Source organism: Arachis duranensis, unplaced genomic scaffold (assembly GCF_000817695.3).
Source record: "Arachis duranensis cultivar V14167 unplaced genomic scaffold, aradu.V14167.gnm2.J7QH unplaced_Scaffold_165934, whole genome shotgun sequence".
In the NCBI taxonomy this organism is placed as follows: domain Eukaryota; kingdom Viridiplantae; phylum Streptophyta; class Magnoliopsida; order Fabales; family Fabaceae; genus Arachis; species Arachis duranensis.
In genome coordinates, this window is record NW_026264258.1 from 2,233,494 (window position 1) to 2,252,290 (window position 18,797).

Sequence of the window (18,797 nt, forward strand, 5' to 3'; positions counted from 1 at the left end):
AAAATCGCCTTGTCTTTTGAAAGAATAGACAGAGACTAAATTAAATGTTTACTTGCCATGTAAAGCTAATATAGCAAAATTCCATTTACAAAGTTAGCCGATAAATTCAAATTTATGAACATGCGCCTTTTATTAATCAATTGCTTATTGCTTATCACACTAAACCAAACGATTATATGTAGCTGATGATTAGGATAACTTAATCCTTTGTAAGATCTTATAATCACATTTGGTACAAGTAATTACACCTTTTACATGGCTAAATAAATAAAACGGCAATGCTTTGATGTCTAAACAATTATAATTGCTTATGATGTAAGCAAGGCAATTACATGACTAATTTAGAAGTTTGTTAATGTATTGTTTTAAGAATTTAATTTTCATATAGCATCGGTTTTACTCAGACAGTATTAATCGTGTATTATCATATAAGCAAAGGTAATTAACTTCAATCTTATTATTTAAAAGTTATTTAAAAACATAAGTTAAATTAAATCATTGTATAAAATGTTTTGCATAATCGGTGCATCAAAATTAAATTCCCGTATTTAATATATTTGGGATAGTGGGATACAAATTAGGGATTCAAACTTGTACATTTTCCTTCAAAAGAAATGCAAATATAACGATTCCTTCCGAACTAATCCAACTTATACATGGTGGTGGTATCAAAATCAACCCAATTTTAAGGACGAAAAGTTTTTGCAAGATCTAAAAGTTTTTGAAAAGATTCATATGATAGCTTGTTTGGTTGTTTAACAAAAGGGAAGACACTTCCACCAAAAGTTATGTCATTCTTTGAAAGAATCTTAATTTTACCCTGCCCCACATTATGAACTCTACTAAAAAAATACAAAGTATAGAAGCTAAGAATAAAAGAGGGGTTAAGATTTCTTAAAACAACAGATGTATTTCTACAGAAGCTAACACAATCAAACAAGGGGTTGATACAGTGAAATCCTTTGATGAACTTCTTTTTTGTACAGAAGGGGAAAGACCCAGATTAGAGAAACATATACAGGAAGTGTGAAGTGTCTCATTTTCAGCTTGCACACCTCAAGTCAAGTAAGTTTAAGTAAAATGTTAATCAGAACATTGATTCAGCCAGAAAAATTCATGCCGAAGAACGATAATGTTACCAAGATGATCCGATCATGCTGACTGCTGAGGCTCATTTTTCACTTCCAATTTTAAAATCCGAAAGAGGAGAAACTTCTCGAGCCTCAACTGCTGATGATGCTTCCTTCTTGTCAAACCCAAANNNNTTCAGACCACTAAGGCTATCACTCAGAATTAGATCTTCACTGTGATACTTGGTTGATGGTATATCCAGATCCAATGGTCCCAGAGAATCAGGCTGTAACATGATGATAGTAAAGAAAGATTAGGTCGGAATAAACTAACATGTATGTATTCTGTAATATGTTCTTCAAAATCAGATGCCACTAAGTGTAAAAAAAAAGTTTCAAAAATGCAATAATGATTCAAAGATTTAAGTTCATAGAGCTAGTGTTGACAGATGGTTCAGAGTGCGGAACATATTCGTTATAACTCCCTATTTGTAGTTATTTAGGTTTGCTTCTCTTGCAGCAAGGAACATACCCAATAGATATCCGCTAGTCCATTGAAATCTTTTGCTAATTGATGCTGGGCCTCTGCATCCGACTCACCACTATCCATATGGTCAGTTTGAGCAAAATCATCCACAAGCCTCTCTCTTTCAGGTGACAGCTGCAGTAAAAATGGAGAAAATTAGATCTTATTTAAATTTGCAAAGAATTTTTGATAGAAAACAAAAGGAAGAAGAGTCACCTTTTCAAATTTCTCGGACCCTCCAAGGACCACATTTTCAGAATCTAACGTAGCAATTGGTGATAGACAAGTACCATCTTTATGAGGAATAGGATCCTTTTTAAACAAGAAAGCATCGCATGTCTCTTCAGCATCCCATATCGAAGACATGTGGGATGCCATGGTTGGTTGTCCCATCCTGTCTTGGTGTCTAGAGATATGAGCAGCAATAGCAGCATCGAAAGAATCACTACTGAAAGGAATTTGCTGAAGACCATGACAATTTTCAGCAATACGATTATCAACACAGTTATCTTCAAGATCTTGAGAAACTCCTGAAAGTAGGTCCCCCACACTAATGTTGGTAAGGCTGTCAGCCCACTCACCAGCTGACAGACCAGTTCCACTGCTTAACTTCATCTCATCCTGAATACAAACAAGTAGCATTATAGATATAGATGCTAGTAATTATACATCAGACATCATAACAAAACCATACAAACCCAACCAGAAACTTAAAAGCAAAGCTTTTTAGATCTTCACAATCTAAAAAGATGAGTGTATTATGCTCAAGATCTCAAGGAGAAATATGAAAATTTATGCAGAAGTGCCAAAGAAGTACAATAGGGTGAAAATCTACAGTATAATCTCAGAGCTAATGAAATAAAATATGAGAGAACAACAAATACCGCATCTTCCAACTGTCTAGTCACAGTTCTATCCCCAACATTTTTTCCACGCCATGGTACATTTGCTGTAGGATCACAGAAATCATCAGTTCTTGTATTCAGGTATTCGCTGTTGTCTCTAGTATTAGGCAAATCAGTGGAAGTAGTGTTAGCACAGTTTCTGATCATGGACGTTCCTCGTTCTTCAGAGAGCTCCAAGGAATGATTGTTAGTTGAAGGAATAGGGAGTGCTTCAGGATTCAGCATCTGACCCATAGTATTGTTCACACTATTGTTTGATAGTCCAAGCATGCTGCCAGTTACTACCGGGGCTTGCATATTTAATAACTCAAGCTCAGTGTTGGAAATCCAGCCATACCTTCACAGAATATATATAAATATTAGAGTGTTGATATGGTTAGTTTTTCATACAAGGTTGAGTGGCATGTCTTACTATTGATGTTTAGTTACTTCTTATATGAAACTAAATCAAGAAAGCAACATGGAAATGAAATGAGGTACCTCAAACGAAATATGTGTGGACTTCCAATCATTGCATATATATCTGCAGCACTAAGAGTAGATTCCTGGGTCCATCTATGATAATTTACCAAATTCTCCCTTTGAGTACCATAGGGAAAAATCATTAATTCTCCCGTTGCTATGCTTGAATTCCCCCACTTACGGTTTAGATGTTCCAAAATTGATGATATCTTCTTTCTTGCACTAAGTGTAAGCTCCAGGTATGGGTTATGCTTATCCTAGGAGTAACAAAGAAAGAAAGAAGAAAAATCAATATGTAAATCGCTTTCTAAAGCACTTTTGCAGTACTACCGTAAGATGTTAGTTGGTTTTCTTTCATGCTCACCATTTCCAATGCTCTTCGAGTAGGTTCATCAATTGGGAATAATTGCAGCTTAAGTTTCATACTATTATGTACATTGTTATCTACATGATTTTGTGGAAATGTGGGCAAAGGGGGCAGTACATAATTAGCAGGATCAGAACATTTTTCTCCTGGACAAAGATGGAAGAATAAGTGTGAAATCGCAGAATAGCTATAGTAAGCCCTTTTGGGAGCAAAGATTAGATAAAGCTCTCATGGTAACAACTACCTAGATTATTCTCCTGGTCATTTTCAGCCTCCTTACCAGAGGAAGCTCGCTCCAAATGCTCAGCAGCATCTGCAACTAAAGAAACACCAGCAATTGCAGCCTTCTCCCACTTTTTATATGCTGCAGTTGTGATCACACCTGATAGATAGAAACATCAAAGAGTAAATTTCCGTTTATTTTTAAATGTAAAATAAGATACATGAATTTATTTTAGATCTATATTATCATATCTCAAAGGGGAAATGAAAAAGAATCACCAGATTTCTTTCGCTGCCTTGAGGGCTTCATGGTAATTGAATCTCCCTTTGTGTTACTACGGTTAACACCCATGTTTATGTTGCGCTTCAATGGTGGTTTTGAAGGCCCAAGCTTTAAAATATTTTGACTATCAACAATAACCAGTTTAACTGCACGAGGATCATTTACTGATGCTCTACTTTGATTTGAAACTGTGTTAGGAGCAGGAGGAGGACAGTTTACCGCCTGCAGAGGTTTCTTTTTTACGTTCTTCTTCCTGTCCTTCAAAAGTTGGTGCTCCTTCATGGCAACAAGAATAGGTGAGTTCCCAAACACACTAAGATATTCAAAATTAAAATGCAAAGACAAATGTATAGTCTTGACTAACCAAGGTTTCCACAAAAACTTTGAACCTTCGGGGCTTTAAGTGAAGCTTTGAGGCTTTGCAGCTGTACTTTTCTAATAAAGACCACCTGTGTCAAAGGTCAGATAATTTGAGGAGAGTATCTTAATCATTCCTAAGAAATTTTCAATGCAAAATTATCAATTGATATAATACTATCCTCAAATCTTATTCAGGAATTTACTATGAAATGATAAAACTAAAAAGACGAATTAGATCTCTTCTACTTCTAAGCCATTCCGTAGAATATATATATATATAACATATGCACTTCATTTGACAAAAACCCATTGAGACAGTTGTGTACCAGCGAAGCATTGCAGCATTGGTATCTTTCGAGTTTTTGGCATCTAAACACAATCCTGGACCAAGAAGTTTGTTCATCCGTCTCACAAGCCGATAGTAATAATGCCTGACCTGCGAATCATCATCCAGGAGAAACAAAGAGTGAAAAATGGGAAACAATGAAGGCTATTAGCTTGGCAATAAAACCCAAAACTTATAAATGAGGGGTAAAAGATCATGTAGGCAAGCTGAAGCGGATGATAAAGCCTCGTAACAGGTACCTGATCCTTGTTTTTACTCTGCACACGGCAAGTGATTTTCTCGAAATTCTACATTTAAGAGTAATGCAATTAGTAATTATTAACAACAAAACAACCACAGGGAAAGCAAAATCAGTAAATATAAATATACCTTCCCAACTTGTCGTAACGCAGTGAAGAAGCTTTCCTCTTCTTGACGAGTCCAAGCAGCCCACTGCCTTGTCGGTTTCTTCGGAGCTACAAAAGACAAGGGAATGATACCTTTTACTTCTCAACCATTGAAACATATTAATCATCAAAGCCTGACATCACTCGTAAGTCATAATGAAACAAATTAGGGACGAAAGTAAACAAGCAACCTGGCTGTTGAGTTGTGGTTGCATTTGAAAGAGATGAGGAAACAACAGGATCCCCATTTCGGATTGAAATAGCATTCTCCGGGTTAAGGTTAGTATCCGGATTAACCGAGATTTGTGCCTCAGCCTGCATTTTTTTTCACCCTAGTGTATGCTCATTCTATGGTATTCAAATGCACCAAAGATACAAGATTTAGTTCCCTGTGATCAACAACAAAAATCAATTTTTTTTCCCTGAGAATAAAAAATATGCCTCAGCTGCAACTCACTCGAATAACTTGTGGATCATAATTTTTTTAAATTCAGGTACAGAGTCAAACTTCACAATGTAGCTTACAGGCACAGAAAAAAAATGAATCCACACCTACTTAATTAATCATGCACATATAATTAATATTCACAAACATTAGAGTGGTACTGAAATTATTTAAAAATAAATAAACTTAATTAAAATTGAAGTGAATTGTAAATCCAGAAAAGATACTAAGCTAACTAACAATAAAAATTGCATCTCAAAGAGGAATACGGTACCTTGAAGGCCAATATATCGCGAATTGATGAATTGCAGAGATGAAATTTGCGAGAAATTGCAATATGATTGGAGCAAGGAGGTTAAGAAAAGAGGGGAAATTGGATATCTGGAAACCCTAACGCGAAGGGAGAAGAAGAAGAAGATGACGATAGACGAAGGAAGATCGACGAACCTGCACACTGTGTTCTTCAATGTTCTAAATCTAAACGCTTCGTTTCCAGTCTTTGAATTTTTTTATTTTTATTTTTTTTTTATTTTTGGGCCTTATTATTTCTGATATAATAAAATAGGTATCAATTTAACATTATTAAAAGATTTACTTTTTACTTTTATATATCTATATTTTAAAATTATTTTAATAAAATAAAATAATTAATTTTAATATATATTATTAATGTGTTAAAATTAAATAAAAAATAAAAATTTAAAATTATTTGAACATCAATTAATTAGATAAATATATAAGAAAATTCTATTATATTATAAACTCTTAATAAGATCTAAAATGTGAAAAATTAAACTTTTGCATGTTAGATTAATTTGACTTTTTCAAAATGCAAGCTGTACTTAAAGTGAAGCATCTAAAAAGTTAAGGTGATAATCAATCCATTCATTTCTCAAGTTATAAACGCATGCACAACTAGTTATATAATATGAAATCATTAACCTCTTTTTTTTTTCTTTTATCAAAGATTCACATGTTTTATTTTATTAGTGGATGGTATTATTTATATCTTAAGTTGTGTATAACTCATGTTCAACTTAAATACAACTTAGTAAATAATTAAAAATCAAGCATATAAACATCATTTTTCTTTATCATCTAAAATGCATCTTACACTTTAAATTACTCTCATTCAAGACTAATATATAAAGATAGATAAATTATTCACTATTTTTACAAACAACCAACTACCAAATCAATTATATATATATATATATAGTATTTCAACATTTGTATTTTTTATACAAAAAAAAATTTTAAATTTTCTGTAAAAATTGATTGCGCTAATGAATAAAATTTCAATGCTGTCCAAAAAACCTCTTCTTTTTCAAAGAATATTTCGATTTTTTTTTATCTCGATGTGCGTTTCTTTGGAACTGCCATATAACTGATATAGTTTTTTTATTACTACAAATCATGTAAAAGACATATTTGTGTTCCGTAAAACAAATAGTTTTTTATTTGATTAATTAGTATTTTTTATTCCATCTTTTATATGTTGATTGATAAATGCTAATTATATTAATTTTTTTGTTTTCTTTTAGATTAGATTTTTAACAAAACCTCAAAAAACAAAAGACATTTGGTCAAAATAACATCTTCACAACATTTTAGAGTTTTAAATAATTCTTTTATTTAGAAATTATTTTAAGTATAATTAGTCACGCATTTTCCCACTTTTACAATTACACCCAAATTCAAAATGTTTGATAGGCGCAATAGGAGGGTATTTCCGGGAATCCAAAACTTGAATAAGCTGAAAACCCTAGCTATAAAATAAGTTCAGAGAGCCAAGTTCCTATCTTTCAGCAGAAACCCTAGCTAGCGCCCAAATCGCAACCCAGTCGGATCCCGCACTCAAATCCAGCAAGTACGATTTCGTGCACTCGCGACGAATTTCAAAGTCTCTTTCTTTCGTTGACTATGTTCTATGAATTTTGTGTCAGTAACTAACTTTTGCAATTTGCTATGTTCTTTTCGGAATCAATTTTTCAGAAATGAAGGTCATTGCTGCGTATTTGTTGGCCGTATTGGGAGGCAACACTGCCCCTTCAGCTGATGATATCAAGAACATCCTTTCCTCAGGTCCCTATTTTCTAACATCTTAAATTCTTTTTGTTTTTATTTTTTTATTTTAAATATTTGAGCTGGTCAAGTGTTGGATGTATGAGTTGGATTTACCATGGTCAATTGTTTTATGAGTTAGATGTATGGTTTTCTTATTTATTATGTTATTGTAATAAAAAATGCTATTCTTACGTCAAAATCAGCTACTAATATCAGCCTCGAGTGGATTTGTGTATAAATACATGCGCCGTTAATTAATTTTCAATGTGTATTTGTATTCCAACATGTATTTTATACTGGTGGCTGATTTTGGTGTACACATAGCATAGTTGGAGATTGTTATTATTATTGTTATTGTTAACTTAGAGTTGAGAATCTGATTGGTGAAACATTGACTTTAATATAAGATGTGTTACTGGAGTTAAATTAAGTTTGGTTGCATTTTATGCATTAGTTGGTGTTTTATTCCTAAATCTCAGTTGTAGTAGACATTACAGTTTTCTTCTCCATATAGAATTAAGTGCGTGTTTTTTTTCTTTTGAGACATGAAGTATAATGTATTGAAATCTTTGAATTGGAGTACATGTAACATTGAATTTTAAATCATTCGAGGATGTCTCTTTCATGCTGTTGAATTGTTGACCACTTTTGTTTATGATTTATAGTTGGAGCTGAGGCTGATGATGGCATGATTGACTTGCTCTTGAGTCAAGTGGAGGGCAAAGATGTCACTGAGCTAATTGCATGTGGAAGGGAGAAGTTGGCCGCAGTGCCTTCTGGTGGCGGTGGAGTTGCTGTTGCCGCTGCTCCCGTCGCTGGAGGGGGTGGTGCTGCACCTGCTGCCGAAGCGAAGGAGGAAAAGAAAGTTGAAGAGAAGGAAGAGTCGGATGATGTAAGTTTCAAAATAAAACCACTATTTGATTGGTATATAGTAAATTCATGATTTGTTGCTGATGTATGTTTCTTATTCTTTCTACAGGATATGGGTTTCAGCTTATTTGACTAGAAAGATCTCAAGTGTTTCATGTGTACAACACATTTTCGGTTTTAGTCAAGAGTTTCAACCCAAATCACAAGGTTTTGTTACTTAAGTTACACATACTTTTAGGTTTCATGGGTTCTGCCATTTTTCATTTGACTTGAGACAATGTAATGACACCAAAATGCCCTATATAATTTAGTCGTGTTTTGAATGTTTTGCTTATTATGGGTTTGCATTTTTATGCTCTTCCTTGTTATGAAAAATAAGTCTTGCGGTATTTATCAGTTTTGCTTTGTTATCTCTTTGACTAGAAAAAGCTAGTTGATTCGAATGCTTTGCTCTGCTAGCATGCGATTTATGCACTGTCAATGGATTAGAGTAACGAGTTCAACGCATAAAACTTTGGAAAGTAAAGGGATTTTTTTTTTAGGTAATAAAAGGGAATGTTTTTTAATATATTCAAAAAAGCTTTATAAACAATTCAATATCTCTATTTGACGATTCTTAGCAACATCTTCATTTTAAAATTTTGCAACTGCTAGACAGAGACTGGAAACTAAAATTCAGTATTGTGTTTGTTAGTTCAGTACACCCAAAGGATTATATAAATACATCCAAACGATTATAAAAATACATCCTAAGGATTATAGAAATTAGAAATACACTCAAAGGATTTAAAAAATACACCCAAAATTCGTTGAAGTACATTTTATGTATAATTCAAAATTCTTCTTTTTTCTTCTCCTCATCTTCTGCTTCTTCTTCATTTTCTTATTTCATATTCTCAATTCTTTTTTGGAGGAAAAAATCAAACAAAGAAGAAAAAAAATATAATGTTGCAAAATCAAAAAAACGAGGAGAAACACGACGATGAAAATGAAACACTTCAAAAACGAAGAAGAAGAAGAAGAAGAAGAAGAAGAAGAGAAGGCACGGAAAAAAAAGAAGGAAGAGAAAAAAAGAAGAGGCATGAAAAAAGAAAAAGAAATAAATGACTTATATGAAAAAACGCTTATATGTGGAGAATTCTTCATATAGTTTTTATACTTTTTTCATGTTAATAGTGTCTTTTTGGGTTTATTTAAAAATGGATATATCTAAATATATTTTTGTCCTAGTACAGAAATTTTGCAATGAATTAAATAAAAATGAAATAATTTGAACAAGATAGTAAGTTATGTTCTTGGCTATGGATATTTTTTATTTAATATTTGACAAGGGAGACTGGAGTGGTTGGTAAAAGTTGTTTATGTAGCATTGCTGGGCAATCTTTTCTATTAGACTTGGACAATATCTAAAGGGAGTTATCTTCAAATCAAACCTACGTATAGTTCCATCAAGACAAAGGACTAACAAGTAACAATCACTACTTTAGTAGTCCCTTAAGAATAAATAACACCGAATACAATATATGTCCAAAACTCCAGAAAAACACTTCAGAAGAAAAGTCTTGCTTCATGTTTTGGACATGCATACATATCAAGTACAGACTGGTAAGTCCTTGGCGTTGACATGGCTTATGAAGATTTGATGTGCAAAAATGTTTCTGTGTGGTTGGAGAGCATTCGGAATAATGGCAAGGTGATCGCAACTCGCCGAGTCTGAACTGCTTGGCTTGGAGACTGGTACACGAAGACAAAAGCTGCTCTTCGAACAAGGCCTGTTAAAATGGTTGTTATAAAGAAACTTAAAATTACTCGTGTGGAAGCTTATTCGTCTGCCCAGCTTGTAGCGCCAGCAAGGACTGACCCACAGAATTAGCCGGACAAACCATGGACCTTAGGACTTCGGTACAGTGACATTTAGGATCTTAACATCTTGGTATGGCTTATCTGTCTTGTCTGTCTTCACTTTCTCTATAGACTGTCAAAGATCAAAGTTTTTTATTGGTTAGTTTCTTTCGGGCAGCAGCCTCTCACAGTAATCAAATACCTAAAAATAAATGGTAACCTAATATTGTAGACAATAACTTAAGCGAGAGCATTTATTGAGAAATCCAAGGAAAATGATTAAATTACACTTAGAAGCTCAAATCACAACATGGAAATTATTTTGCAATTGAATCAGAATAGGAGCATGCAAGCAAATCCCTTAATAAACAGTGCTGAATTAATTTATTGCATTAAATGATGATGATTATACAAGAATTGAAGTCGATGTACCTGAACAACATCCATTCCCTTCACAACTCTACCAAATACAGAATGCTTGTTGTCCAACCAAGGAGTGGCTACTGTGGTGATAAAGAACTGGGAGCCGTTCGTATTCGGACCAGCATTTGCCATTGACACCGTGAAAGGCCTATCATGCCTTAGACTGCAAGAGAAAAAGATATTTGCTTTATGTCCCATGAGGTAAACCATAACATGAAATTCCAGAGGCCATCAGCACAAAGGTAATCATTCTATTGAGGAGAACAGAATCAATATTGCATCTCGTTGACATAATAACATTATAAACAAAAATAATTACCTTTTGTGAAATTCATCCTCAAATTCCCTCCCCCAAATGGACTGCCCACCAGTGCCATCTCCTAAAGGATCTCCCGTTTGTATCATGAAGCCCTTGATGACACGATGAAAAATAAGATTGTCGTAATAACCATTCCGGCAGTGAGTTGTAAAGTTCTCCACAGTTTTTGGACATTCCTCTGGGTATAATTTCATATGAATATCACCCATGGTGGTGTGTAGAATCTGCAAAGGAATAATTGGAATTGTAAAGCTCTTTATCACGGGAAAGAGGTGACCAATGGGATTTGGAAAAAAAATTATAAAAAAGAAAAACCATAAGAGACAGGAAGTGATAAGAGACAGGTTCTGATACACATAAGGTTGGTTATTTGTAGACATTGTGTGTGTGTGCCTGTTTTACACACTAACATAGATAACTCACCACATTGTCAGGAAGTGAGGTTGTTGCAGTCTTTCCAATATCTGAAACTGCCAAAAGCTCATCAGCAGGAGGCTTTTCATTGAACACGTCTCTTCCCTTAGTTGCATCTTCAGGCTCTTCTGGTTCTCTCCGACTGACACATGACAAACTCCAAAACTTAGATACAATAAAGAGTTATATTTTGCATGTCATATGACTGATGATATGCAGGTAAAAAAAGTACAGCCTCAATGTACTGAGAAAAATGCTAGGAAACCCACTCCACATGAGTAATACACGGAATTATAACATTACTACATAACTTTGGACGATAAACCTGGGGTAAAATTCAGGTTTTATCACTATCAGGATCTTCTATACCTGAATAAATATATCCTGTGCTTTTTGAAAGCACAACACAGGAGAGTGGGGTCTGTCAAAGGCTCTTTGCTTTCATTGGCATTAGCAGCAGCCGAAGGAATCCTTCTTACTTTTTTACTACTTTGATCACCTTGATATAACGCAATCCTTAAGAACCTATCATTATTCTCCACCTTCCCAAGTATTCGAGCAACTTTGTTGGTGTGCAAGTTAATAATCTATAAACATAGAGAAGATGAAATACACATTAGCGAATGAAGTTTCATCCACTCACCTCATGGTATCAATAAGCAAACAAGGAAAAATGATGTAGTTATGTATGTGGAGAGATCAGATAACTTGAAAAGGTGAAATAGTTGCACAGATCAAGAATTGGCTCTATAAGGTAAGTAAAGGGGGAAAAAATCTTACTTTAATCCCAAGCAAGGTTGCATATATAATAAAATTAGAACTTTCATCAAAAACTGCGTTGGGCAATGGAGCACTTTCTGTTTTCTCTATCTCCTTCTCGACAGCCATCCTTCGGCCAAAATCAATGGCTTCCAGCCGGTATAATGGAGCATCGCTTCTTTGAAGATCTTGAGCAACCTATCAGTAAAGCAATTCATTCTGTAACACATGTTCATAAAGAGCACACGATTCAGGGAAAATTTATGTTAAATTATTACCTCCAAAGATTCATCATAAACTCTTCTTAGTTTACCCGTTCTGAACCAAAAGACACGTATCCTGCGGTCAGGAGATGTGATCGAAAATTGTTTACCATCCGGGCTGACCTAAAACATTGTGAAATACATTGAATGAATACCAGTAACAATAAACTGTAAACTGAACAAGTAGTGTCTTGATTGCATATATGGTAACCAAAATTATGGGTTATGTTTGGACAAGAAAAATACCTCAATAGCTGAAACAGATGTCTTGCATTTTACTATTTCAAAGAGGTTAGTATCACTCTTCAGCTTAAAATTGACCCTAAAAGCACCATAAAGGAGAACAAATAGAATGAGAATTTGAGAACAAATAAAACGCATACTTTGTAATGTTTGAAATCACGTAATCCATTCAGCACAACAATAAAGGAGTACCATAGCACTACAAAGGGTTTGGATTACCTAATTTGTAAATGTTTTGGCATAATTGTATGTGAATTGATTAATATAAATAGATGGATGAAGTAGAAGTTAACAGTAAGCACATACTCATCTTCTGGGAATTGAAGCGTGGTGGGGCTCCAGTACTCAATGATCCCCTTTGTATCAGCAGAAATTACAGAATCATATACAGGATTGTACCTCATAACTTTAATAGGAGCCATATGTATCTACACATAGAGGCAAGGAATGACACAATTATGTAACTAACTGTGGAAAATGAAAGTAACACATTTTGAAGTCAGCTACCTCTTTGGAAATGATAGGGTCATTTGAACCCGATCGAGCATCATATATGTGCACAAAAGATGAATTCCTATCACTAATGGCAAGTCTAGCTTTGACATCCCCTTGTTTGTAAACCCATTCCACAGCACCGGGGATATACGGCAAACGAATCATTACCATCATGTCATAGTTCACTACGTCATATACTTTGACAGAACGGTCATGTGATATGGTACAACATAGCAGACCATCAATACTAACCTGCATAGCTGAAATAAGTCATGGTTGATAACAAGCAAGCAATAATGAAGTGATAATCAATTAGATTAATGCAAAGGGGTTAAACCAAGTTGACTAACTTACGGCTAGACCTTCAATCGGACCGAGATGAGATCTGAAGTGTTTGGCAAACTCAATACCAATGGGCCTTTTCTTCCAAAATTTCAAGTGCCCTGACAACAATGTTTAAGTGATTTTAAAATTAGCCAAATATACCTAATCTTAAATCATTATACATAATTATGATGAATTACTAACTAGTTACACAAAAATCTAACTTTAAAGTAGAATTAGCAACATGTCGTACCATCAATACTTCCAGTTATGAAGAATTCGGCAGCTGAAACAGCAACATGCGTAACCACATCGCGATGCATATAACTTTTCTCGTACCTGTAAAAGAACGGAAAGAACAATTGCATCAAAGCTCAGAGAGTGAGTGAGTATCTAAAACCCTAATTGGAAAAAGAAAAATATGGTCGAGAGAGAGAGAGAGAGACATGTTGGCGGAGGGGAGGGCGTCAAGGTAAGCCTGCTCGAACTGGAGGGGACGCTTGGGGCGGGCTCGAGGGGCTGGTCCGGGTCCGATGGCGGGCTCTTCCTCAGTTACATTACCGGCAGTGCCATTCTCGTGTTCCTCCATCTTTGTTCTGTTTCTTCTTCGTCTTCGACGCAGAGAATAACGAAAGGAAAGTAAGATGCTGAGCTGAACAATAAATTGATAATAATAACAAACGGTTTATGTGATTGTGATTGTGATGGAGATGCTATGCTACAATGGAGACCAACTACTACAATTCTACAAAGATGCTTCTTCCACTTCCACCTTCGAATAATTCACTACTTGCCACTGGGAAGGAGGGAACTGAACTACACCTAAAACGGCACGTCGTTTTGGGGGGTTTTTTCATAGGCAAAGCCAAACCGACTAACACATGGAACCATGTAACTGTTCAGCCCAATATTCATGGATGAAGAATAGAAGTATTGGGCCTAGGCCCAATTATAACAGAGGGGATGATACAAAAAGAGAAATAAGCATTTTACCAAAAAAAAAAGAAATAAGCACAAAACAGGTCTGGCAGAGACAGCCCACGCTAGCTAGCCTCTCCTTTCCTTGTGGTGTTCTTCCTGTTCATGGTCTCGTCAAACGACAGAGAAGATGCACTGCAAATATTTTCCATATGAACCTGAATTGCTCATCACTGGGAGAGTGGAAGAGCTCAAAACATGAATCTAGTTAAGAAAGAAGCAACACCAAAAAGCAAAAGGTACTTGCTTGGTTGCATTCTTGGTGCTGAAAGGTGTACGTCTTCCGTGTGTGTGTGAATAAAGCAACTCCTTATTAGCTCAACTTATATGTATAATACATTTATGGTTATACCCTTTATAGAATAATAACGCGAGTAACACTTCTTCTAACTGCACCATTCTCATTCACATCAGTTACTAATACAAAATATATATTAAAAATAAATTAACAAACATATATTTATACATAAATACATAGTAATTTCATGGTACAAATAGCATTTTAATACTCTATTATATAAAGTATACTGAAATTTGGTTACCATAAAAGTAGTTACTAGTTTACTAAGACATATGCCACAAATGCTTTAGCTCTTTGAATTGCAGAGACGAGTGTGTGTCCGTTTCAGTGATTCTCCATTGCTGCTCTTGCTATACGATATCATTCTGATTCTCTCTCTCCCTCGTTTGTTAAGTTGCCCGTTTGGCACAGTTGACAAAACGAGTCACTGAAACCAACACGCGCACCTACGCGCTTTTCTCTACACACACCCTCTCTGCTTCCATAGCACGTGAACCTCACCTCTCTCACTATATCAAACGCGCCACGACCCCGCTAAATAATCATTGTGAGAGTGTAACGAATAAACGAACCCAGCGTTGCATGCTGCAACGCACGCACACATTTGCACCATATCACCATCATCATTACATTCTTTTTTTTTTAAATCTTTTTTTTTTCACTCACTCACACACACACTACTCTCATATATAATCTCTTCATCTTCCTAACATGCTCTCACCTGAAACAGAGTGTGGCTGATAATGGTGAACACTACCACCATTGCAGCAGGTTCCGATGAATTACAAGTCGGTGGATTCCATGAAATCCTTCACTCCATGCTCCCACCTGATTCCCCCGTTCAGCTCAAATCCGTTCGCATTGCAATGGTATCATCATCATCGTAATAATTACTTAATTATTAGCTTTTTTTCTTCATGATTAAGATGTCAATTAATTGAACTACGAATGAATAAATGAATGAATGTGATTAATTAATTAACCAGGTGAGTGAGATTGACAGAGAGGAGAATCTGGTTTCGTTGAGGTACCCAAGCCTTCACTCTCTTCGCACTCACTTCACTAATCCCAACTTCGGAAAACCCGAAGCCAAGAAGATTCCAGCGCTCGACGAGAAATGCGTTATGGATTTCAATTCCGCCGTGAAAGCACTCTTCAGGAGAGTCCCGATCCTCGAATTCGTCGAAAATAGAGAGTCGTGGGCTTTTTGGGCCTCGCCGGAAGAAAAGCCCATTGCCACCGCCGGTGGAGGAGCAAATAGTACAATAGCATGCAAGCAAGGTCGGTGCTGGTCTCACCTCAAGTTCACGGGAATGCTTCAGTGGGGCCAACGACGCCACGTTCGCTTCTTGGGCCGCCATGAGGCCCAATTACGGCCCAATCAACTTCAACTAGCTACCGTTGATGACACGGAGGAGAACAAGAAGAGAAACGGAAGAGATCAAGAAGACGAAGAAGAAGAAGAAGAAACGAAGACGAAGAAGAAGTTGACAACTCGTCAATGCAATGCGATTGTTGTAACCACAAACGACGTCGTTTCGAATCATGCATCGAACAGAAACACCAAAGCGAAAAACAAGCGCCGGAAAATCGCTATTGATAGATGGTCAGTTCAAAGGTATATAACATAATCAGAATCATATCATAAAGTGTTATTATTCGTTTTCTTGTTCGTTTGATTATTGAAATTTAAGTATATCTCATTGTAATTAGTCAGAGTCATAAGTGCACTTCAATTTAGTAGTGAAGTTATTATTTGTTCGTTGATTTAATTATTGGAATCAATTGATTTAATTGATGTTGGTAGGTATAAGACTGCGGAGGAGAATATGTTGAGGGTCATGAAGGAGAAGGGGGCAGTGTTTGGGAACCCAATAATGAGGGCAGAGCTGAGATCAGAAGCAAGGAAGTACATTGGGGACACTGGTTTATTGGACCATTTGCTCAAGCACATGGCAGGCAAGGTGGCACCAGGCGGAACTGAGAGGTTCCGGCGGCGCCACAATGCCGAGGGCGCCATGGAGTATTGGCTGGAGAGTGCTGATCTCGTCGATGTCCGGCGCCAAGCAGGGGTTCAGGACCCTTACTGGACTCCTCCTCCTGGTTGGAGCATTGGTGATATTATCATTTCTCCACATGATCATGTTCTTGCTGTTGCTCAACTCAATGAGATCAAGCAGGAAATTCTTCAGTTGAAGCAGTAATTACTACTTAATTCATTGATTCAGATTTAAGCCCATAATTAGTATTGTTTCCTAAATTCTGAGATGGTGAGTCATTATTGATTGATTGATTATGAATGTAACAGGGAAATGAGGGAGCTTGCAGCAAAGAAGGAAGAGGAAGCTTTGGTCACCACCCCTACTTCATGCTTGTCCAATTTACAATCCGAGGAGAATGCTTCCTTGGGTCCAAAGCAGGTGAATTCTGCATGAATGCATCCGTGTGCATACAATAAGGCTTAGTTAATTAGTGCTAATTTCTAAGCTTAATTATTTGTACATGAAATGTGATGCTGAACTTTGATGACATGCATACACCAGAGAGACACTTCTTGTTTTTGTTTTTTCCTAAATTGTCCAAGGTTGGTTAGTATATAGTTTTAACTTTTAATGTACAGTTAATTTTGTGAATTCATAATAGCCTATTTTGGAATCTCATGTGAGTGTTACATAGAAAGTGTGTTGCTTTTAACATCTTAGGTTATTTGTCAAATTTCAGGAGATCTATGTAGAGTTGGTGAATAAGAAGGTTAAAATTGAGGAACAACTGAAGGAAATTTCCCTCACTTTGAGCACCATGGCGGTAACATAATAGCCATTAGTTTATCAGTACTCTTCATTTTGCATAGGGTTTTGGGTTGAATGATTTTTTATTAGTACTACCTGCAAAGAGTTGCACAAAATGAACAGTAGTAAAACTCTTCTAGCTGAAAGTAATGAATCCTATTTGCTTGACACTGCTGGAACGCATTTGATGCAGGAGCAACTAGGGATGCTGAAGGAACCAACAATGTCAGAATCAGCAAATTCAGGGGATGATGCAGTGATGCAAGAAAAAAGCACTGGAAATATGGAAAGCTTGATAAGTGGCTTCCAAATTTGCAAGCCAAAAGGGGTATTTGTGTGGCCAAATAGGGATGTGTCTTCTCCAAAGGTTGATTATATTGCCCCCATTGATGAAAACCATCCAGCTTCCAAACCCAACACTGAACACTTGTCAATGCCAATGCTAATGCCTAACCTTTATTCCCATGTTAAGCCATTAGCAGAGAGACGCCCTTTGAGCAATGCTACTTTGACCCATGTCTTTGGGGCCTTTTCCCCTTGCTTTTCTCCACCATTAGACACCCCATGATCCCAAAAATTATTAACCTTATAAAGAAACCCATGATCTCACCCCTAGAGTAATATTGGCAAAGTCCCTAATACACCACACAATTTATATTTGAAGGAAAGAAAGCTCACCCTTTTTTTACTTTAGCAAAATTGAGTTAAGAAACTACACTTTATGGACATTAGTACCAGGTGGTAAGTACTTGGTCTTACATAATTGAGTTTATTATTTGCTTGTAAAAATGATTACAACTATAGTCATACTTTAAAATTAAACAAGCCAATTTTGGGATAATCAGTGTAGCAAACAGGCTTTTCTTCCGGTGGTTACTTTGTTAATTTCCCTCACCAATTGTGCTGCTGGATCATGTTTTCTATTTAGCTCGTGTTAATTTTTCTATATATAAAAACAGAGAATCTTGCATATGCACCAGAAATAGAAGTCTGAACACATATTTCTCTGTCACTGTCGTAAGGCAAAGAATAACCAAAAAAACAAAGTTGTTAGATTCAAGAAATATAATCCATTCAGTTAATAAACGAACTACCATGTCATTTTTTTTAAATACAAGTGTTAGCATATAGTTAGCTACAATAAGATTTTTTTTTCCCTCTATTTTTATCTAATTTTTGTATATTCTCATTTATCTATGACAATTCTACATTTTTTTGTCTTTACTAAAAAAATTTCATATATGATTACATCATTTTAAATTCCAACATATATGTATATAAACAATTGGGTTGTGAATTTTAAATTAGAGTTTTGAAATTAATTTTTAAAATATGATA

General features: G+C 35.6%; 4 protein-coding genes across 7 annotated transcripts; 2 read left to right on the forward strand and 2 right to left on the reverse strand.

Annotated features, from left to right (window-relative positions):
- Window positions 1-911: 911 nt before the first annotated feature.
- Window positions 912-5,873, reverse strand: LOC127743967 (TSL-kinase interacting protein 1). Of its 2 annotated transcripts, none has more exons than XM_052256229.1 (14): window positions 5,647-5,873; window positions 5,119-5,316; window positions 4,911-4,996; window positions 4,781-4,828; window positions 4,522-4,631; window positions 4,200-4,284; window positions 3,832-4,111; window positions 3,611-3,712; window positions 3,328-3,476; window positions 2,982-3,220; window positions 2,481-2,838; window positions 1,813-2,217; window positions 1,603-1,731; window positions 912-1,357 (listed from the first exon to the last, which is right to left on the reverse strand). In XM_052256229.1, the coding sequence occupies exons 2-14, from the start codon at window positions 5,246-5,248 to the stop codon at window positions 1,172-1,174; spliced, it is 2,307 nt and encodes a 768-aa protein (XP_052112189.1). In that variant the 5' UTR covers window positions 5,249-5,316; window positions 5,647-5,873; the 3' UTR covers window positions 912-1,171. The 2 variants fall into 2 exon arrangements, with proteins under 2 accessions (XP_052112189.1, XP_052112188.1); XM_052256228.1 differs by having other exon boundaries at window positions 3,575-3,712; window positions 5,647-5,872.
- A 1,244-nt stretch (window positions 5,874-7,117) lies between these two features.
- Window positions 7,118-8,643, forward strand: LOC127743856 (60S acidic ribosomal protein P2A-like). 2 transcript variants are annotated; one of them, XM_052256033.1, is made up of 4 exons: window positions 7,118-7,242; window positions 7,368-7,457; window positions 8,105-8,331; window positions 8,419-8,643. In XM_052256033.1, exons 2-4 carry the CDS (start codon window positions 7,370-7,372, stop codon window positions 8,443-8,445), a joined length of 342 nt encoding a protein of 113 aa, XP_052111993.1. In that variant the 5' UTR covers window positions 7,118-7,242; window positions 7,368-7,369; the 3' UTR covers window positions 8,446-8,643. The 2 variants fall into 2 exon arrangements, with proteins under 2 accessions (XP_052111993.1, XP_052111994.1); XM_052256034.1 differs by having other exon boundaries at window positions 7,173-7,275.
- Window positions 8,644-9,596: 953 nt separating this feature from the next.
- LOC127743961 (peptidyl-prolyl cis-trans isomerase CYP71) lies at window positions 9,597-14,196 on the reverse strand. Of its 2 annotated transcripts, XM_052256220.1 has the most exons (13): window positions 13,838-14,196; window positions 13,645-13,730; window positions 13,422-13,510; window positions 13,080-13,319; window positions 12,879-13,000; window positions 12,576-12,651; window positions 12,345-12,452; window positions 12,088-12,264; window positions 11,677-11,894; window positions 11,317-11,449; window positions 10,894-11,117; window positions 10,584-10,737; window positions 9,597-10,284 (listed from the first exon to the last, which is right to left on the reverse strand). In XM_052256220.1, the coding sequence occupies exons 1-13, from the start codon at window positions 13,978-13,980 to the stop codon at window positions 10,201-10,203; spliced, it is 1,854 nt and encodes a 617-aa protein (XP_052112180.1). In that variant the 5' UTR covers window positions 13,981-14,196; the 3' UTR covers window positions 9,597-10,200. The 2 variants fall into 2 exon arrangements, with proteins under 2 accessions (XP_052112180.1, XP_052112181.1); XM_052256221.1 differs by lacking the exons at window positions 13,645-13,730; window positions 13,838-14,196 and having other exon boundaries at window positions 13,080-13,327; window positions 13,422-13,496.
- A 1,170-nt stretch (window positions 14,197-15,366) lies between these two features.
- On the forward strand, window positions 15,367-18,428 carry LOC127743965 (protein DYAD-like). The gene is made up of 6 exons (XM_052256225.1): window positions 15,367-15,539; window positions 15,657-16,288; window positions 16,478-16,870; window positions 16,979-17,090; window positions 17,392-17,475; window positions 17,653-18,428. Exons 1-6 carry the CDS (start codon window positions 15,414-15,416, stop codon window positions 18,025-18,027), a joined length of 1,722 nt encoding a protein of 573 aa, XP_052112185.1. The 5' UTR covers window positions 15,367-15,413; the 3' UTR covers window positions 18,028-18,428.
- The last annotated feature ends 369 nt before the right edge of the window (window positions 18,429-18,797 follow it).

Coding starts and splice junctions, on each gene's coding strand:
- LOC127743856 (XM_052256033.1), top strand. CDS start 7,370: ATGAAGGTCATTGCTGCGTATTTGTTGGCCGTATTGGGAGGCAACACT. Junction 7,458..8,104: donor CAAGAACATCCTTTCCTCAG/GTCCCTATTTTC, acceptor TATGATTTATAG/TTGGAGCTGAGGCTGATGAT. Junction 8,332..8,418: donor AGAAGGAAGAGTCGGATGAT/GTAAGTTTCAAA, acceptor TTCTTTCTACAG/GATATGGGTTTCAGCTTATT.
- LOC127743961 (XM_052256220.1), bottom strand. CDS start 13,980: ATGGAGGAACACGAGAATGGCACTGCCGGTAATGTAACTGAGGAAGAG. Junction 13,320..13,421: donor GTCCGATTGAAGGTCTAGCC/GTAAGTTAGTCA, acceptor TCAGCTATGCAG/GTTAGTATTGATGGTCTGCT. Junction 12,265..12,344: donor TTTATGATGAATCTTTGGAG/GTAATAATTTAA, acceptor CTTTACTGATAG/GTTGCTCAAGATCTTCAAAG.
- LOC127743965 (XM_052256225.1), top strand. CDS start 15,414: ATGGTGAACACTACCACCATTGCAGCAGGTTCCGATGAATTACAAGTC. Junction 15,540..15,656: donor AATCCGTTCGCATTGCAATG/GTATCATCATCA, acceptor TTAATTAACCAG/GTGAGTGAGATTGACAGAGA. Junction 17,476..17,652: donor TCACTTTGAGCACCATGGCG/GTAACATAATAG, acceptor CATTTGATGCAG/GAGCAACTAGGGATGCTGAA.